The sequence below is a fragment of the Pempheris klunzingeri genome, chromosome 24, assembly GCF_042242105.1.
Source record: "Pempheris klunzingeri isolate RE-2024b chromosome 24, fPemKlu1.hap1, whole genome shotgun sequence".
Lineage (NCBI taxonomy): Eukaryota > Metazoa > Chordata > Actinopteri > Acropomatiformes > Pempheridae > Pempheris > Pempheris klunzingeri.
In genome coordinates, this window is record NC_092035.1 from 2,603,267 (window position 1) to 2,620,293 (window position 17,027).

The window sequence follows — 17,027 nt, forward strand, 5'->3', positions numbered from 1 at the left end:
ATTATTTATTCTTGCAGTCATTTAGCATTATTGTCGAATCACTTCCTCGGCGTCACCCACATTCCTGGATGTGTTGAGCAGCTGATTTCACTGTGGAAACAAATATTTATACGTGTTTAATAAATGTTTAAAATTATTTAGGTCCTCGTTTGTCCTCATCATGTCGATTGTCTTCACAGCTCAGTTTTACACCTACCAGTGTTATTGAAAATGTCTTTATGGAAAATGCAGTGGGAACTCTTCGTCTCTCTCTCTTTACATACACTTACATACTTCTCTCTCCCGATGTTTCCCCAGGGCTCGCTGACAGACTACCTGAAGGCAAACGTGGTGTCGTGGAACGAGCTCTGCCACATCGCTCAGACTGCAGCCCGCGGCCTGTCCTACCTCCATGAAGACATCCCGGGACACAAGGACGGGCACAAGCCTTCCATCGCTCACAGGTACGCTGGCGTTATCAACGTTTGTCAAGACACTGGGGTCATTTTGATCTGCTTTGATAATGGCTGCAGGATTTCTACCCTGAAGCTAATCTCCATGTTTCTTTCTGTGTTTTAGGGACATTAAGAGTAAGAATGTGCTGTTGAAGGCTAACCTGACTGCCTGCATAGCTGACTTTGGCCTTGCCCTGAAATTTGAAGCAGGAAAATCAGCAGGAGACACACATGGACAGGTACGGTTTACAGATAAAGGTTAAGATATTAACCACTCATCCACCTCTCCACCATGTTTGCTGCCTTTTTAGGAACGCGGTACTAATGGCGGCACTTTAAATGTTTTAGTACTCCATGGAACCCCATAGAGTGCTGTGTACTGTAGGGAATGTTACTGAGTCATATTATCAATATTGATTTGTGAAAATACCTCTCAGCGCCTGTGGGTGGCGCTGTGGGCCAACAGTGTAGTAATGGGGCTTTATCAGTTCACACAAATGTTCCTCCACACTTTAATCTCATCTGTTGTGTTTCAGTAAACCCCAAGTTCTGAGTCTAGAAGAGCCACATTCACATAACTTCATTTTCTGAATGGTCTTTTGAACTCAAGCCTCAATATCAAGCATCATTCCTCGCCGTCTCAGCCCGTCACAGCTTTCTTCTCCCACGCTGCTTGTGCTTGATTTTCTGTCCATGTTTTTGTCCTGATGCTGACCTTTTACTTTGAACCTGTAGGTGGGAACGCGGCGCTACATGGCTCCTGAAGTCCTGGAGGGCGCCATCAACTTCCAGCGTGACTCCTTCCTGCGTATCGACATGTACGCCTTCGGCCTCGTCCTTTGGGAGCTCGCAGCGCGGTGCACCGCCGCTGACGGTGAGGCTGATGCACCGTTTATTTTGCCTGATTCGTGCACAAGTTACTCCAGAGTCGTTTTAATTATGGACGTGTGGTTGTGTGCTAACAGGCCCTGTGGACGAGTACATGCTGCCGTTTGAGGAGGAGGTGGGTCAGCATCCATCTCTGGAGGACATGCAGGAGGTCGTGGTTCATAAGAAACTGCGGCCCTGCCTGCGAGACTGCTGGCAGAAACACACGGTGAGCGATGAGTCTGTTACTTCAGTTTGATTTTGAGGCACATAACCAGATGATGTTTCTGTGAAGGCGGTGTTGCACTGAGGAGAATGACTGGAGCTGTCATGTAGTTCTTTTCTTCTGAGCGTCTAGAAGGTACTGCACCTTTTTTTGAACCTCTGACAGGCAGTAACGTGGATGTGCTGCTCCCTCTCAGGGTCTGGCCATGCTTTGCGAGACCACCGAGGACTGCTGGGACCACGAGGCCGAGGCTCGCCTGTCCGCCGGCTGCGTCGAGGAGCGCATCAGCCAAATGCAGCGCCAAGCCCCCATCATCGGCCCCGAGGAGATCACCTTCGTCACCATAGTGACCAATGTGGACGTCCCGCCCAAGGAGTCCAGCTTATGATTGGCCGATCAACCGGATGAGCTTGCAGAAACACGGATCAACACGAGGGGATGAACAGCCGACCCTGGTTGGTTGGCGTAGAGTTGTTTTTTTTTTTTTCTTTCTTCCCATTTTTCTTTTTTCTTTTTTGGTTGTTGTTGTTCCTTTAAGTGCGGGCCGCCGCTCGCGTTCAGGAAACACCCTGCGCCCACCTCACCACATCAGTTGATATCCACCTCATTTTGATATGTGTGCCTGAGGATTTTAACATTTTATCGGTCGAAACTCTGTAATCCCGAGCAAACGATTAAGGATACTACGACGACAAATGGCGTCACAGAGTGGAAAGCGCTGACATGCTGGGGCAAACACTTTTATCATGTATTGTTTTTATATACATACACTCGCATAGGAGGGTGACCTGTTCTGCCTGGTTTTCTACGGAGAGAGAAGATCTGGCAGAGAAATTTCACAGAACTCTCAGTGCATTTTAGTGTAAAAAAAAAAAAAAACGAAAAGAAAAAAAAAGACGAGCACCTGGCTCTGGATACATTTGCTGTTTTCTCGTGTGCGTTTTTTTGAAGAAACGACTATCGTTCTGCCAATAAGCAACGGCTTTTGAATGTTTATAGTGTAATGCTGCTGTACATAGTGTATTATGGACCCAGACAACTTGGTAATCAAGCTTATTTTAAAGGGGTGAGGGGGGAGGGGGGTCCATTTTCAAGCATTACGACGATAAAAACCATAAACCTCCTTCAACCAGGTATACCTCACTTCAGATGGACACAGTTTAAATTAGTCCCTCTCCCTGTTCACAGTCATAGCTCACACTTTCCACCACCTTGGCTCTTGACATCCAAACAATCTGCTGTCAGCCGTGACACTCATGGGTAATGTAGTCAGCAAAGCCTCGATATACATGGCCATACACAAGTGTTTCTCCCTTTTTCCTCCCCTTTCTCAGTCTCACGTTTAGTTTTGCTCCACTTTGGTTTTTGACTGAATAACAACTTTCTCCTTTTTGTTAGTTTAGTTTTTTTTTTTTTCTCTATGAGATTTTCTTCTGATAACGGGGGGAGAAAAAAAACGCATAACCCCACGATGAAGTTGTCGTTTAAAGTGATTTTTCCGTTTTGGTTTGCCGTGTCAACTGTCAACGGTGTTATAATATCTATCGCTGACAAGCCTAATTTTGGCCGTGAGATCTGGATATACAGTATATGTATTTATATCTCTCTGGATTAGCGCTGGGTACCGACAAATGATACCTTGGATGTTTGGTGTCAGCACCAAATCAAGAGGTATTTAAAAAAGCTTCAATATTGTCAAACTCTTCGAGCATTTTCTTCTTCTTATCATTTTTTGAGATCAGTCACGAGCGGTCTGATTCTCTTCAGATTAACAACATGGATCATCCGACAGGTAGAGGCATCAGATTTGAAGTGCAGTTCTGAGGAGGAGTCCAGGGGTACCCAGCCCTACTTTGGAGTTATACCTGTATTTAGCTGAGCCAGCTTGCTTTTGATTTGATTGCAGACATCTTTTTTGGATTACTATCAAGAGTTTCTGCTCTCTTTTGATACACCTCAGGAATCTTTGCTACTCACCACCTCCTCACATCCTCCACCTCTTCCTCCTCATCCTCACCTGTCTCGGACTGGAATACCTCCTCTCTGCTGATTCTTTACGCTTCCTGTCTCTCTCTCTCTCTCTCTCCTGCCTCATCTCTACTTCTAAGGGTTTAGCCGTGCCGTCATGCCCAAACACAGTGTCTCCACTGTCTTTAAGTCCAGTCTAAATTTAATCTCAACACTAATCCCTGACGGTTATTTTGTGAGCTTTCTTCTGTCTCTAGAACCTGGTTGAACCTTGCCCTTCGCTGTCCAGGTGTTTATTTTAGTCCTAAGTGAGCAGAAAGAGTCTAAATCTGCTCAGTTAGTTGGTGAGTATTTATAGAACCAAACATCTGGTCTGGCCTTAAACCTCAGAGCAAGTTAGTTTGCCAGCGTTTCCACTTTTGTTAAGCCAAATGTTGCCCAAATATTACTCCACACGACTTATTTGCCCCATGTGTGCACGGTCTCGACAAGTAAGCCAAATAAGCTCGAACTCTGACTCTGTCCAACTAGATTTTCAGATTTAGTTTCCCTGTGTTGATGCTGTTTTGTAAGGAGACGGTGCTGGACGGACACGTTAAGAGACTGAACACAGAATAAGTAGTTGATTTAAAAAATAAATAAATAAAAAGAAAAAAAAAGAAACGTCCTTTAGGGTGTAGTTTCATGTTCCTCACGCAGGGCTGAACTCGATGTCCTGCTGACACTAACCAAACGATCGCACGGCTAACTGCAGTTAGACGAGTTGAGACGAGGAATCTCTCTTTCTCTCTTTCATCCTGGTGCCATTTCTACGTATCCATATTAGTTACTCTTGTAGATGTCAGGCAAAACGGATGTATCTGTCATTGTTGTGATTGCAGCAATGACATTTTTTGAGTCTTTATTTCCTCTGAGGGACATTGAACACTGGTGCCGGCAGACCTGCAGTCTCTCCTCAAGCTTTGGGCCGGTTTCACAGGACACAGTTTAAAATCAAGCATTTTTAAGTCAAGTTTTGTGGTTGGAAATACGTAAAATCATGAAAAAGCTTCTTTTTACCAAACCATTTCACATTCAGGGCAATACATGATTATGCTTTCTTTATAACATTTTAAGCTAAACAGTACTGCAGTGCTTCAGGAAATAATAATATTAATAATAATATTAATAAAGGAAATGTAAAACACTAAAGAAATGAAATTGATTAGTGATTATTTCAGGACAGGGGAGTCAAAGTAAATCCTCAGTCTATAATTCAGCACTTATACAAACCCCAACTATTCTACAACGGCACATTTGTCTTTACAGGGACAAACCAGCTTAATATTTACACTTAAGCTGACCAACAAAGGACTATTTCCCAACAAGTAACAAAGAAATAGAAGTTCAGAACTAAAAAAAAGTTCCTTGAAGGTGTTTGTGTTGGTTTTCCCGCTACACTTTTAAAACGGCGAAGATCAGGTGAATCAGGAGGAAGTGACAGTAGACGTATGACAAGTTTGAAATATAATTTCAGCACATAAGACTACTGCAACAACACTGTAAACCTGAAGGAAGTTGAAGCCATCGTCTTATTTACTTATTGTAGCACGAGTACGATATTTGAATCAATATCGCTTCCTTTTGCTGCTGCTGTTTTTCAATTAACTACTATTCAAAAACAGCCATTGTTTAAAGCCCTCATGAAGCTTAAGCAGTCAGGGACGATCAGTACTGCAGACCCCAGCAGCCCTTCAATAATTACTACCTCACTCGCAGGGATTTCTTTGGGGTAGAAAGTGTGGCAAACAAACCAAAACTGTAACCAGGTTCCTCCAGTAGAAAAAAAGATTATATTCCCAGGTTCTTCAAAAAGTTCTTGGGGATTAGTTCCAGTTTGGAGGATCGTTTCTCTTTGTAAATTTCTTCCCATGAGTTTGAGATGAACGACAGAAGCAAAATAAGGCTTAAAAGAAGTTTTAAAAAAAAAATGTTTTGCCTCATTCTGTGAAAATTTTACCATAACAGTACTGTAAAGATGGAACAACAGCAGAAGGCTTCCTGTTAAATGAAACGATACGCTGAGAGGAGGTAAAAGTGTGTGACCTTCTTTTTTGTCCCCAAGTTTGTGTCCTCAAACTTGCTCACCAGTATTTCAGCAGCCAAGTAGACTTTAAGAACAGCCTCCAAACGTTGGTTGGTTACCTGCCAAAGTGGCTGGTAGACTAGACAAACCTATCAGCCACAGCAAAAACAAAAAAAGAAAAGACTAAACACGTGCCAGCGCTTGGTTGGCGGCCACATCCCAGTACTGTAGGTAGACGGTGAAACATATTCAGTGTTCGACAGCTTGAGTCTAAACTGCGCTTGAGAAACCGACCCAAACCTACAAATACCATTCAGGGATTCAGTACTATGCTTTTCTAAGTTCTCGCGAGTTATATGCAACCAGTGCCGCCAACTACCCTACACTTCTGTAGGATCAGCTGCAGGAGTGACTTTCAATATACACACACACAAATAACTTGTAGCATTTTAATTTTTTTTTTAAATCCGTGACCTTGCATATTGATATGTTGTATTTATTTTTTAATTTACAGGCCTGAGGTTTTGGGGATCAGAGCTCGGGTGCAACTCGGACTAAAGTTGTAAGAGTTGGCACGATTTATGGTTGTTGTTTGGGGAGGGGGGGGGTTTGCGGGTGGGTGTTTGGTTGTAATTCAGGAAATACTTTCATTAATTCAAAAAGAAAAGATATAAACTGTAACGTGCTTCTTTCTATTCAGTCTATGGACAAACGACCGAGAATGAATGTTCTTCAGACTCCTGGATTCCAGTATTGTGTGTACTTTGATGGATTGAGCCCGGCCCTGTGTAACTTTAGAGGGCTTTGCGTTTGGCTGGTTTCGTGTGATTGTGCCCTGTCACTGTAGAAACTAGTAAAACCGACGCACTCGGAGATCCATTCATACACCTCCTTTTAGGTTTTACCTGCTGAAGATGTGAACCGGTGCCTGCTCCAAGGGCAATGAACTAGCAGGCTTGACCATACAGGAAAGAAAAGATCAGCGAAGGCACGTTTTGTTCATTATGTGGTCGTTAATTGTAAAGCTCCCAAGCAGGATTTGACCCTTAAGAGCACCAACGTCTGCATCTGGCCCTCCTGCACCTACAGTTCCAAGACAACACTCATGCATGGGCTCCTCAATCTCTAAGAGGAGTTTCAGTTCAGAATAAATTCCTGCCCCTATTTGTCTTGTTGTTTGTTAAGACAAATCACAGATGAGCAAATCCTCTTCGCTTCCCCTCAGGTCTTGACTATCTTAGCAAACCTACGGTCTAACCTACGGTCTGAGCATTGTCGTTTGAAGGTGTATGAATGGGTTTTCTCAGCATGCAGGCTTTACCTTTTTCTATCTCAACTTCCTCCAGCCCAGCACCTCACATTGCTGTGCATATAAACTACCAGTGAAACATTTGTGTCTTGTTGCCCCCCACTATTTTAAGCAGTCTAGGATCTGTACAGACATGAGAACATAAATACCTGTATCAACTATATACTCTGAGCTGAATCTTTATAAGTGCGTGTTGAACTTCAGTGTTTCCTCTACATTCATTTATACTTTTCTTGTGTTTTGACTCGGCAGCGGGGTTTGGCCCGGCTGCGTAAAAATTGTCCTCCACTAAGCGAAAAGTAACTTTAAGTTGAGCTTCTGTGTAAGCTAAAAGCTAGAGGCTCATTGGAGTACTTTGTAAGGCATCCAAGAAAGCACTTAAGGGTCCCTCAGCAGAAAATAGATAACGAATGGCGAACGCTCAGACCAGGGCGTTCCCCAAGGAGCCTACTCGGGTCCCCTGGCAGATGAATTTTGAAGAATCCCAAAAGCTCTTTAAGAGCAGTTGCAATACTCCATATGTGATAATGCAATCACCCACTACAGGTATTTCATTCCAGCATCTCAATCTCCTGCTTTTTCCCACTGTTGGTAAGAATTTTAGAGGAAACATTGAACTCCAATGGCCTCGCCGCCAGGACTGTCTTGGCAGCAGGATATGTCTGGTTGCCAGGCCTGAAATTTCTACAAAAAAAAAACAAAAAACACTACAAGCATTTTTTTGACCCCACATTTTCTCGAGGCACTCGAGTCACAGCGCTGATCCAGGATCTGCCAACGTAGCCTGTGATGGTAATGATGCTCACAGGGTTTCTAGTTTTCAAGGCTGGAAGAAATCGATAAATCTGATCATCTTTGGTCATGAAGCTTCAGTGGGTTGTATAAATCTAAATCTAAAATGATGAAAATGTCTTGTTTCTTTACTCCTGATACATGTGACCGAGAAATAAATGTGAAAATCGGACAAGAAACTAAGGTCTGGAATTTCAAACTGGAAAATGTGTAGAAGTACAACAGCAGCATCCCACTGGGTGTTATTGAGCAACAGTGAGTGTTTACCAGCTCCAGGGGTTCTCACCTGACCTCTGACCTCTGTGAAGGGACAAGGGGGAATTGGAGAAAAGAGAATTCCCTTTTGAAAAGTATTATAGCATGAAAAACATACAGAAACCCTGGGTTCATTACCACAGAGGAGACAAAATTGATCCCTGATCAGCGCTGCGATTCTCGGCTACTATTAGCCGGCCATGGTTTTTATCAGCTGAAGTGATCCACGTGATGTAAATAAATGTGTTTTTAGATTGTGAATGCTGATGTTTTTCTTTTTCTGACTCGGTTTACTTCATTCCTCTTTATCCAACAACTGCAGGAAGACGTTAGAAGCCCGTTTATTTGGCAGGTTCCCTGAAAAAGAACTTCATTTAAGCCCCAGTAATTATTATTTGAAGCTTTGTTCATACGTGTTGGATTGCTTTCCTTGTAGGGTAAGTTATTTCACATGGAGCAACTTCATAAAACATAAAAGAATAGTTGAAATCAGCCTTTAGGGTAAAAAGTATTCAGATCAGCTAGAGTTTGAACTGTTGAAATGTTTAGATGTGACAGGATAGTATTCTGTAATCTACAGGTTTTAGTGCAGAACTCCTCCATTCAGGAAATATTATGAACGTTTATTTGATCCGGTTTCTGTTGAGGTCAGAAACCCTTTGTGCTAGAAAGCAAATATTTTAATGAAAAATACCAGCGTTTAAGATGTCATCGGCCTTCAGCTGGAGGTGTCCTTCAGCAAGACCATAAACATGTGTGAGGACAACTCAGGGAGAATTAAGTTATTGTAACAGAACATTTTTATTGTTGCATGCTTTTGAATGAAACTGAATCATCTTTGCAGGAGCGAGCGAGGACGAGCCAGAGCCTGTTTCCTGCATGCATGTCCAGTATGTACTGTCTTTTTTTCTGGCACTTCATGTAAAGAAATACAAACGTCAGTGTTATCCATCACGTCATGATCAAACAGAGATGCATCACAAACTTTCAGCCTGTTCTTCCCGTCCAGGCTGATGTTGGCTGCAGACTTTCACCACAAGATGGCAGCATTCAGCAGAGGGAGCGCCGACACCAGCCACCAATACAACTCCCAGCATTTGTTTTTATTTTGATAGATCATGTACAGACGGACAAAACTGAAAACATGTGATGGTTCATATGAAACATGAACTACATTCAACAGTCTGACATTACAGATGGTTTTAATTTTATTCCTCTTTTCAAAAACTAACTTTGTTCCTTGGTTCCTCCAGTCCAGTCCAGTCCAGTCTCTGCACAGCAGACTTCAAAAACTTCTTTCTTCTGGGTTATTTTCCTCGACAGAAACGTCCAAACGCATGCAGTGTCCTAGCCAAACGCTGACATGGCCCACTGCTTGACATCAGTGGGGCATTGTGGGTACTTCTGCAGGGCCTCCATGATCTGACTGTGGTCCAGCATGAGTCTCATGAGCTGGTACTCCCTCTGGATTTTGGCCGAGGAGCTGTCGACCGGCCGGATCAGCTCCAGCTGCTGCAGGTGCTCGAAAGCCTGAGGACGGACGAGAGGTCGAGTCAGGGAACAAATCAAAGTCACGTCTTAAAATTGGACTATTTTTATATATAATTACAGACTATTTATCTGAGAACTTTCTTCCCATCATGGCTGCAGAGCCTCTGAAACAGCACATAAAACACCACAGGCCTCTGGATGCTTTAGACAGACCTTCATGATGACAGGCTGGTCAAAGTTGTACATGGAGTTCGACTTCCTCTGCAGGAACTTCTTAAACTCTAAAAAAAAAAACCAGCAGAGACGTAGCAGAATCAGCTTATCTTATACACCAGCTTTTGTTGTTGCATTTTTAGCATCAGGGCTAAACTTTCATCTCCCTTGTTGATTCTTTTTGTTGTTTCTGTCATTTGTACCTTCCTTTCTAAGCTCTTTGGGGTTCCTTTTAAACTGCACCTTTTTCCTGCTTTTAGTTTGTAGCTGCATGTTTCTAAGCACTAAAAAGTCACAGTCAGTGTTCGTGTCATCATGCGGAGCCGTTTGAAGGTTGAACAGCTCTCCCGTGTCACTGAGGGTTGATATTTTTTCCCTCCCGTCTTTGAAATGTCAGCGCGTGTTGCTTTTCACAGCTCCTCCGGGTGTTTTTTTGATCTCCACTTCGTTTTCTGTCAAACCAAAAAAAAAAAAAACAAAGAGGTGAAGTACCCAGTCGTACCGTTGTGAACCATTTGGAGATTGAACGGCTCTCCTTCGTAGACGTCGTTTAGGTGTTTCATGGCGATGATGAGGCACAGCTCCAAGATGGACAGGCCTGGAGGGAGAACAGAAAACACACATATAGCACATGTGATCTTAACAGAGCGGATGAGAGGCGTTTCTCTTCTGTGTTTTCACCATGGAGCATATTAGCTTTGGCGTCGCCAAAACACAGCCTGCTGGCCTCCAGCAGGTCTGCAGGTTTGATGGCAGGTTTGGCTGCAGACACACGACTCAGACACCACATCTGGGGAATGAAGACACAGAGAAAACAATCACAGCTGATATTTTACATGCAGGACTAACAGCTTGCATTGAGCTTTTAACAGTTGGGCGTGTTGTACCAGCAGCATGTGCATCGAACGGAAGTCTTTGCTTGAGCTGAAGTGTCTCTGTAAAACCTCCTCAACGGATTTGTCCTCACACAGAGTCTGAAAGAGGACGACAAACAAGAAGAAGAATGATCAGGCTCAGATCTGATTTACTCCCGTCTGATTTGAGATGTTTAGACTGAGCAGACGTCGCTCCCGTCGCTTCACCTTGATGCTGGCGTCCCACTCTTGTGCGAACGTGCTGTCAGGGAAGTCGTCCGGCAGGCTGAGCTGAGCTCGGACCTGCTCCAGGTACTGAGGGAACGTCAGGCTGCTCAGCAGGTGGATCTGACGGTGGGAAAACCGCGACTTTACCCGTTTCTCCAACAGCTCCAGAACATCCTGGACAGAAGTGAACCAACACAACAAATGTCACCTATTAAAAAACATGGAGGAGCCACCAGTGTCACGTTGGGATAATGGAGTGAAGCTCACCAGCCGGCAGGTGATGCCGACCACGGCGACGGGAGCCTGGGCCGACTGGGAGACGTCAAACAGGTTGTAGAGCAGAGTCTGGTTCTTATGGTGAGCGAACAGGTCGAACTCATCCAGGACAAACAGCACCGGGCGGCTGCTGCTGCGATCACCTGGTGTGAAACCCAGAAAGCAAACAGGTGTCACACACACACACATAGAAAACACACACATACACGCTGGATTATCACTGATGAATATTCTAACCTCTCTTCAATGCCTCCAACAAGAAAGCCAGATTCTCTGCAAAACTTCCCTGAAATGAAACAGAACCTGGTTTTCAGAGCCGTTTTGTCGCATCAATTATAACTGAACTGTCTTTCCAAATACTTACAAACACTTTGTCGCCCACAACGTTTTCCAGGTGGAGTTGCCGCGTTATTTCTTTGAGCGCTATTCTGTCATCAGTCTGCAGGAGACCTTCAGCAAACAGACGAGAAATACGTCATCATCTGCACGATTATCTGCACTGTTTCACATTTTTAATCATCATCATTATAAAAGTCATAGAAGTTTATTTAAGTCATTTAAGTGTTTATTCTACGTCCTTAAATTGTGAATAAATCAAAAGAGGTTTGGTGAAGGGTGAGTACCATTGAGATGAACCTGTAGTAGGTCTGTCTGCACTTGTCTTTCCTCCAGCAGATCCCTCAACACACACTTGAGCAGCTGCAGACACAGAAGCACAAACACAGACAGCCTCAGACAGCAGAGCCCTCCCAGGATTTAAACACACGTCGACGCAATTCATCATCTTCTAAACCATTTTTTTACCCATAAGCCCATTTTAAGCATGTGCTCCGTCTGCAGAGGCTCACCATTGTCTTTCCTGCTCCCCTGGGACCGACGATTAGCACCGAGTTACTCTCCCCATGGACGGCTGTCCGCTTCAGCAGCTCCAGGAGGTGTCTGAAAGCACAGTGTTTTGACTACAATACCCATAATGCCAACATTCTTCCCGCTTTTCCCCACTTAGAGTAAAGTGCCTGCAGTAACAGCCCCATCTGATGAGCGGAGATGATGAAATCCTCAGACAACAACACCTGGGATGCCCGTGTTGTGTTCAAGTCGGCTTGGAACTGGAGTTTTTCCAGTCTCCTAACTGGGACAGTGCTGTCAGCCAGGTAACTGGGTCACTGAAACTCACACCGAGTCCCAGATTGTCTCTTTATCGCAGATGACAATCCTGCTACCGTTTCTATTTAAAAATTCAAGGACTTTTCTTTGATTGTGTGACCGTAATATCATCTTGCTCCTTCTAACCACAACTCATCCCTCTATTAAGATGATTTAGTGTCATTTGATGTTATTTCCAAACCATTTGAAACCAGTAAATCACCTAAATCTTTATCAAAACTCCAGCTGAAACAATTTATCAATGACAGAAAACTAATCTGGAGCCTTTTTGATCATTTCAAATCTTTTATTCCAGTTCTCACATGTGAGGATTTGCTGCTTTTCTCTCTTTGATGTAACAGTTAAGTACTTCCCCTCTTTGTTTCACTATTGTGTGACATTTTATTGACCAAAGAATTAGCTGAGAAAACAACCAGCAGGTTAATTGATAAAGAAAGTAATCGTTAGTTGCAGCAGTGATCTAATTCCTCAGCAGGTAGAAATGAGCTTCTTCCCCCTTTTACAGCTCTAAAAATCCATTTTAGATCTAATTACACATCAACCTACTTGTGTTGAGCCTCCAGGCCCTGCGGCTTGTCAGGCAGCCGCTGGTGGCAAAGCCGCTCCCTTAAAATCTCCTGAACCTGAAAGGGAATGAAGACAGTCACGCAACAATACAAACTATAACACACTTGCTCTTGTGCATGGGAATAACTGTGATGAACAGTATGAGAATAAGCAAAACCTGTGTGATGCATTCTCCAGCTGGTAAATGAGCATCCGTCATCTTCCTCTTACTCATGCTGCTGTGACTGTAAACTGCAAAACATGTTGTTCATCGGTTAAAAGACTAAAAGACTTCCAACTTCCCAAGAAAATGAAAACTACTTCAGTGTGTTTTTACTCCATTAAGCAGCCACTGCAGCTATTTTGTTGATAGTCTCATGTCTATATATGTATATGAATGTAAAAACTTCTCAAAAGTGCAGCTGTGTGTGAATTAGATGCACTAACTCAGTGGCTAAGACAGCCTGAGCCCTGATGAATGACTTCACACCAAACTCCAATCCAGTATTCGTCAAAACAAAATCATCTCGCTTTGTGACAGGTGTGCATTAATGTTGTAACATTACAGAAGGTTTAAAGTAAATGAGGACTAATCACCAATCAATTCGGCATAAAGCTAATGCAACAATAACCATCTATTTGAACACAATTTACACTTTAATAACTACCACATGGGCGTGTTTATAATACTGCATGCGTTAGTTTTAGTGAGTTGTACGTATGGTGAATTATAAAGTGAGGCCTAATAATTCAGACGTAGCCGCATGTTGTATTCAAGATTGGACTAATATTTGCAGACAAGTAAAGAAGCATTGATCAGTGATCATTTAAAGAAAACAGTTTGGTTTCGCTTCAGTTAGAGAAGCAGACAAAGCAGCACGTGTTGCACCCGCGCGGTAATGTTACCAACATTACGTCACATTAGCGTTAGTTCATCTACCAAATCCTAAAGACAGAAAAACACGGAGACAAACCTGCACACACGGTGGAAAGTCTCTCTCAGGCTTCGCGGGAATTCTGCTCCTCCAGCAATGACGACTTCCGGCTTTGGCTGATTCTCGGGCGCTGATTGGCTGAGGCTCAGAATAGAGTAGAATCGAATAGAAAAGTACACAGCACGTGACATCTTAGCACAAATAGTCTATCAACAATGATAATGATGATGATAATAATAGAAAAGGGCCTTTAATATGTGTTCAACAGGTGTTTTTACACATTTCTACACTGACTGTAAATTAATATTATTGTCTCTCTATAGATATTCTACATTTTTCTTATTGACAACAAATCAAATTTAAAGACCAAAACCAACAATAAATTCATCTAACTAATTATTATTGTCTGTTTATCCATATACAGTCCTAAAACACCACATGTGGATTCATCCGCTGCTGAAAATAGTGCCCAGCAAATGTGCTACTTACTCTTGTTTGAGCATCATTTATAAAAAAAACTACTAATTTTAAGAGGTTACAGAGCCTTTTGTAAGCTGAAACTATATAGTTATATACTTACTTTGCATTCTTTAAACAAGTAGAGATGTTAAACCAAGTTTTAACAAACCAAAAGTCAATTTAAATCTATTTTCCCAGAGCTTTTAGCCCCACCTCACAGTCTTCATCAGAGGTGGGTGGATGAAATTTTTGACAATTAAAGAATTATGAATATAGTTGTCTTTAAAAACATCTTTTTTCCATCAATCCACAAATAAGCTCAAGAGTTAATTATATAGATAAATAGAAAAATGGCAAAAATATAATATGAATAATTTAAATTTCTCTTGTTTATGGTTTAAATGTTCAACATCATACAAACAAGACTATACATTTGGTCTCATTGTTGAATTAGATGTGTGTATATATGTACATATCATACCTCTTAACACAGTCTAGTCATATCTGGTGCACATAATAGAGCAGAAATGGTAATTTTAGGAAACATCTGTCTAATTCTGACTTTCAGAAACACACTGATTGCTTTAAAAGAGGCGATTATATGCAATTACAAATTGAATTTTTTCCCTTATCTGTAAAGCCATAACTGCCACCACTGCTCAGATTCTGATCAAATTAGGAGTGATGGTTCATCTGAATGGCTGCTGGGTTGCCTGCATAACAACATCTTGCACTCATTCACAATGATGATGAAGCTCTGGAGATACTTAAACGCTTCCTGTGGCTTTGGGTTGACTGATGAAAAAAAGCACAATAAACCGCTCCAGATATCTCGCAAATCGTCTCCCGGTCTCCGCTCACATTTAGCCTGTCACATTACTCTAAAATACAGCTCTCCGCTCGCACATTCAGCTCTGTGTTTGCCCTTAAAAATACATGAAGCGCTCCTTTTACAGCACACATACACTGAATTCATTCAGCGTCTCCTCGGGTTTGACCTTCAGATGAAATTCAAACATTTGCACCCTGAGCTGCATCTTCTTTTCTCTTCAGATGACTGAACTCCTTGTTTTTTGAGCTTTTATGACATTTATTTATCCTGGAAAATCATCTGTTTTGGCTTCACACCCACCATGTTCCATGTTTTCATGCACTTAGATGGGAAATTATCACAATATAACATTTTTAAATCCCCACCAGTGTCACTCATGTAAAGAATTGTCAGGTTTTTATTGTTATTTTACTCTAAAATTCATAATTTCATAAGAGGCTCATTGGTGAAATGCTAAAAACAGAGCTAATAGAACCAGTGTTAAAAGTTTAAATATAAAACCTTCCAGTTAATGTCATTATTATTAACATTACAACAATTTGCACATAAAAGTGTGATAATCTCATTAGCGTCTAATTAATATGACACAATACCTCCAAGCTATTAGTATAATAACTCTCTTCCTCGTAATGGGATTATTATTAGTGAGTTTTATTACATTAACGAGGGGGCGATTTTTATTTTAACCCCGACAATTAATATGTATTTACTTTGCATATTACATTTTCATATACTGCAGCTCATTACTTAGGTTTATGAGTTGCATTTTAAAGACGCACACACGAAAATTGAATATGTTTTCATTTTAGACTATTATGTGCTGATGATGAATTAATTATCATTAAGTCTTAACCTTTAATGATCCCTCATCTTGTTCGGTTTTACCTTTCTGTTATGCAGACGCGGAAAAAGGAGTATTTTTTTGTGACTTACTATACAGGTTGAAAAGATGTTGGATAAAAATAAAACTGTTGGGCTGCTGGTGTGTGTCACTTGTTGTTTTGATCTCTGACTACACTTCAGTCAGCCGGTAGCCCACTCATCTGTAAAAGAAAAACCCCAAACTCAAAATACACTAAACCACCTGAGGTTTTACAAAGACGAACAACGCTGCAGAGGGCTTTTGTGGTTGCATGTTGTAAAACCAGCAGAGATTAGACCAGAGTAGAGTGTGGTCTGTGTTTACTTTCACATTTAGCTTGAATTTCATATTAGTATTAATTAAAGTAAACAGCTTTTAGAATAGATCAGCAGCAGCTTTAACTCACTTTTTTAAATATTCTGGAAATGCAGCTTTGTGCTTGAATTTAACCCAAGAAGTGCCCCAGTGGCAGCTACCAAACATCCTGGTGCATCCTCATGTGACCCAGTCTCCATTTCCAAAACGGTGGTCTGCCTGATTGACACCTGTGACACAGCTGGCTGATTTTAAATAGCTCGTTTGTGTGTTGTTGAAAGGCAAGTTTCGGCTGTGGCTCAGAGGTGGAGTGAGTCGTCCCTCGATCAGAGGGTCGGTGGTTTGATCCCCCGGCTATGAGTCAGCATGTCAAAGTGTCATTGGGCAAAATACTGAACCTTAACTAAGGACTAGAAAGGTGCTATGAAAATACAGTTTACAATTAACCTGTCCTGGTTGTATTATTATATGTATATTTAGCATTTCACATCTTGAACAGGAGGTGTAGTATCTAATAAATAAGTCCATTTAGTCTGTTTTATATCCCCCAAAAGGGTCATTCTGGGTTCTTAAGGGTTAACACAGAAATATCTGCACTTATCTCAGCTATTAAAAGTGGCCAAGCATCTGTGGATCCCTTATAAGAAGAAGGGTGCTGATCAGAGAGGCCATTATCTTCTATCCTGACCCAGGACAGGGCAGCCTAAGCCCCCAGAGAGGCTCCCCAGACCCCACTGTGGGAGCTTCTACAGGGACCTCCAGCCCTGTGAGGGTCACCCAGTGGTTCTTCGTGTCTTTACATAGTTTTATTCCTAACTTTTGCCATGCAGGGTTCCTGCATCAGAGCTCTGGAGGTAACGTGCATCACCTCTCCCATCTGCTGGCTGCTCCTGTGGCGCATGCGCGGTGCGGCTCTCCATCATTTCCAATATC

The 17,027-nt window shown here is 42.3% G+C and overlaps 2 protein-coding genes across 3 annotated transcripts in view; one reads left to right on the forward strand and one right to left on the reverse strand.

Annotated features, from left to right (window-relative positions):
- The window catches only part of LOC139223551 (activin receptor type-2A-like), a 38,939-nt gene extending 34,904 nt beyond the window's left edge, over nt 1-4,035 (forward strand). The window contains exons 7-11 of the mRNA XM_070855489.1: nt 298-443; nt 559-673; nt 1,170-1,308; nt 1,400-1,530; nt 1,724-4,035. Of these exons, the coding sequence (XP_070711590.1) occupies nt 298-443; nt 559-673; nt 1,170-1,308; nt 1,400-1,530; nt 1,724-1,915 (723 nt within the window). The 3' untranslated portion in view covers nt 1,916-4,035. The remainder of the gene's footprint in view (nt 1-297; nt 444-558; nt 674-1,169; nt 1,309-1,399; nt 1,531-1,723) is intronic.
- A 4,697-nt stretch (nt 4,036-8,732) lies between these two features.
- orc4 (origin recognition complex, subunit 4) lies at nt 8,733-13,700 on the reverse strand. Of its 2 annotated transcripts, none has more exons than XM_070855728.1 (14): nt 13,666-13,700; nt 12,870-12,943; nt 12,692-12,768; nt 11,827-11,917; nt 11,602-11,677; nt 11,343-11,428; nt 11,216-11,264; nt 10,970-11,121; nt 10,703-10,876; nt 10,508-10,594; nt 10,302-10,410; nt 10,123-10,218; nt 9,621-9,688; nt 8,733-9,446 (listed from the first exon to the last, which is right to left on the reverse strand). In XM_070855728.1, exons 2-14 carry the CDS (start codon nt 12,924-12,926, stop codon nt 9,264-9,266), a joined length of 1,305 nt encoding a protein of 434 aa, XP_070711829.1. In that variant the 5' UTR covers nt 12,927-12,943; nt 13,666-13,700; the 3' UTR covers nt 8,733-9,263. The 2 variants fall into 2 exon arrangements, 1 of the variants encoding a protein (XP_070711829.1); XR_011586020.1 differs by having other exon boundaries at nt 9,415-9,446; nt 10,113-10,218.
- Nucleotides 13,701-17,027: the final 3,327 nt, after the last annotated feature.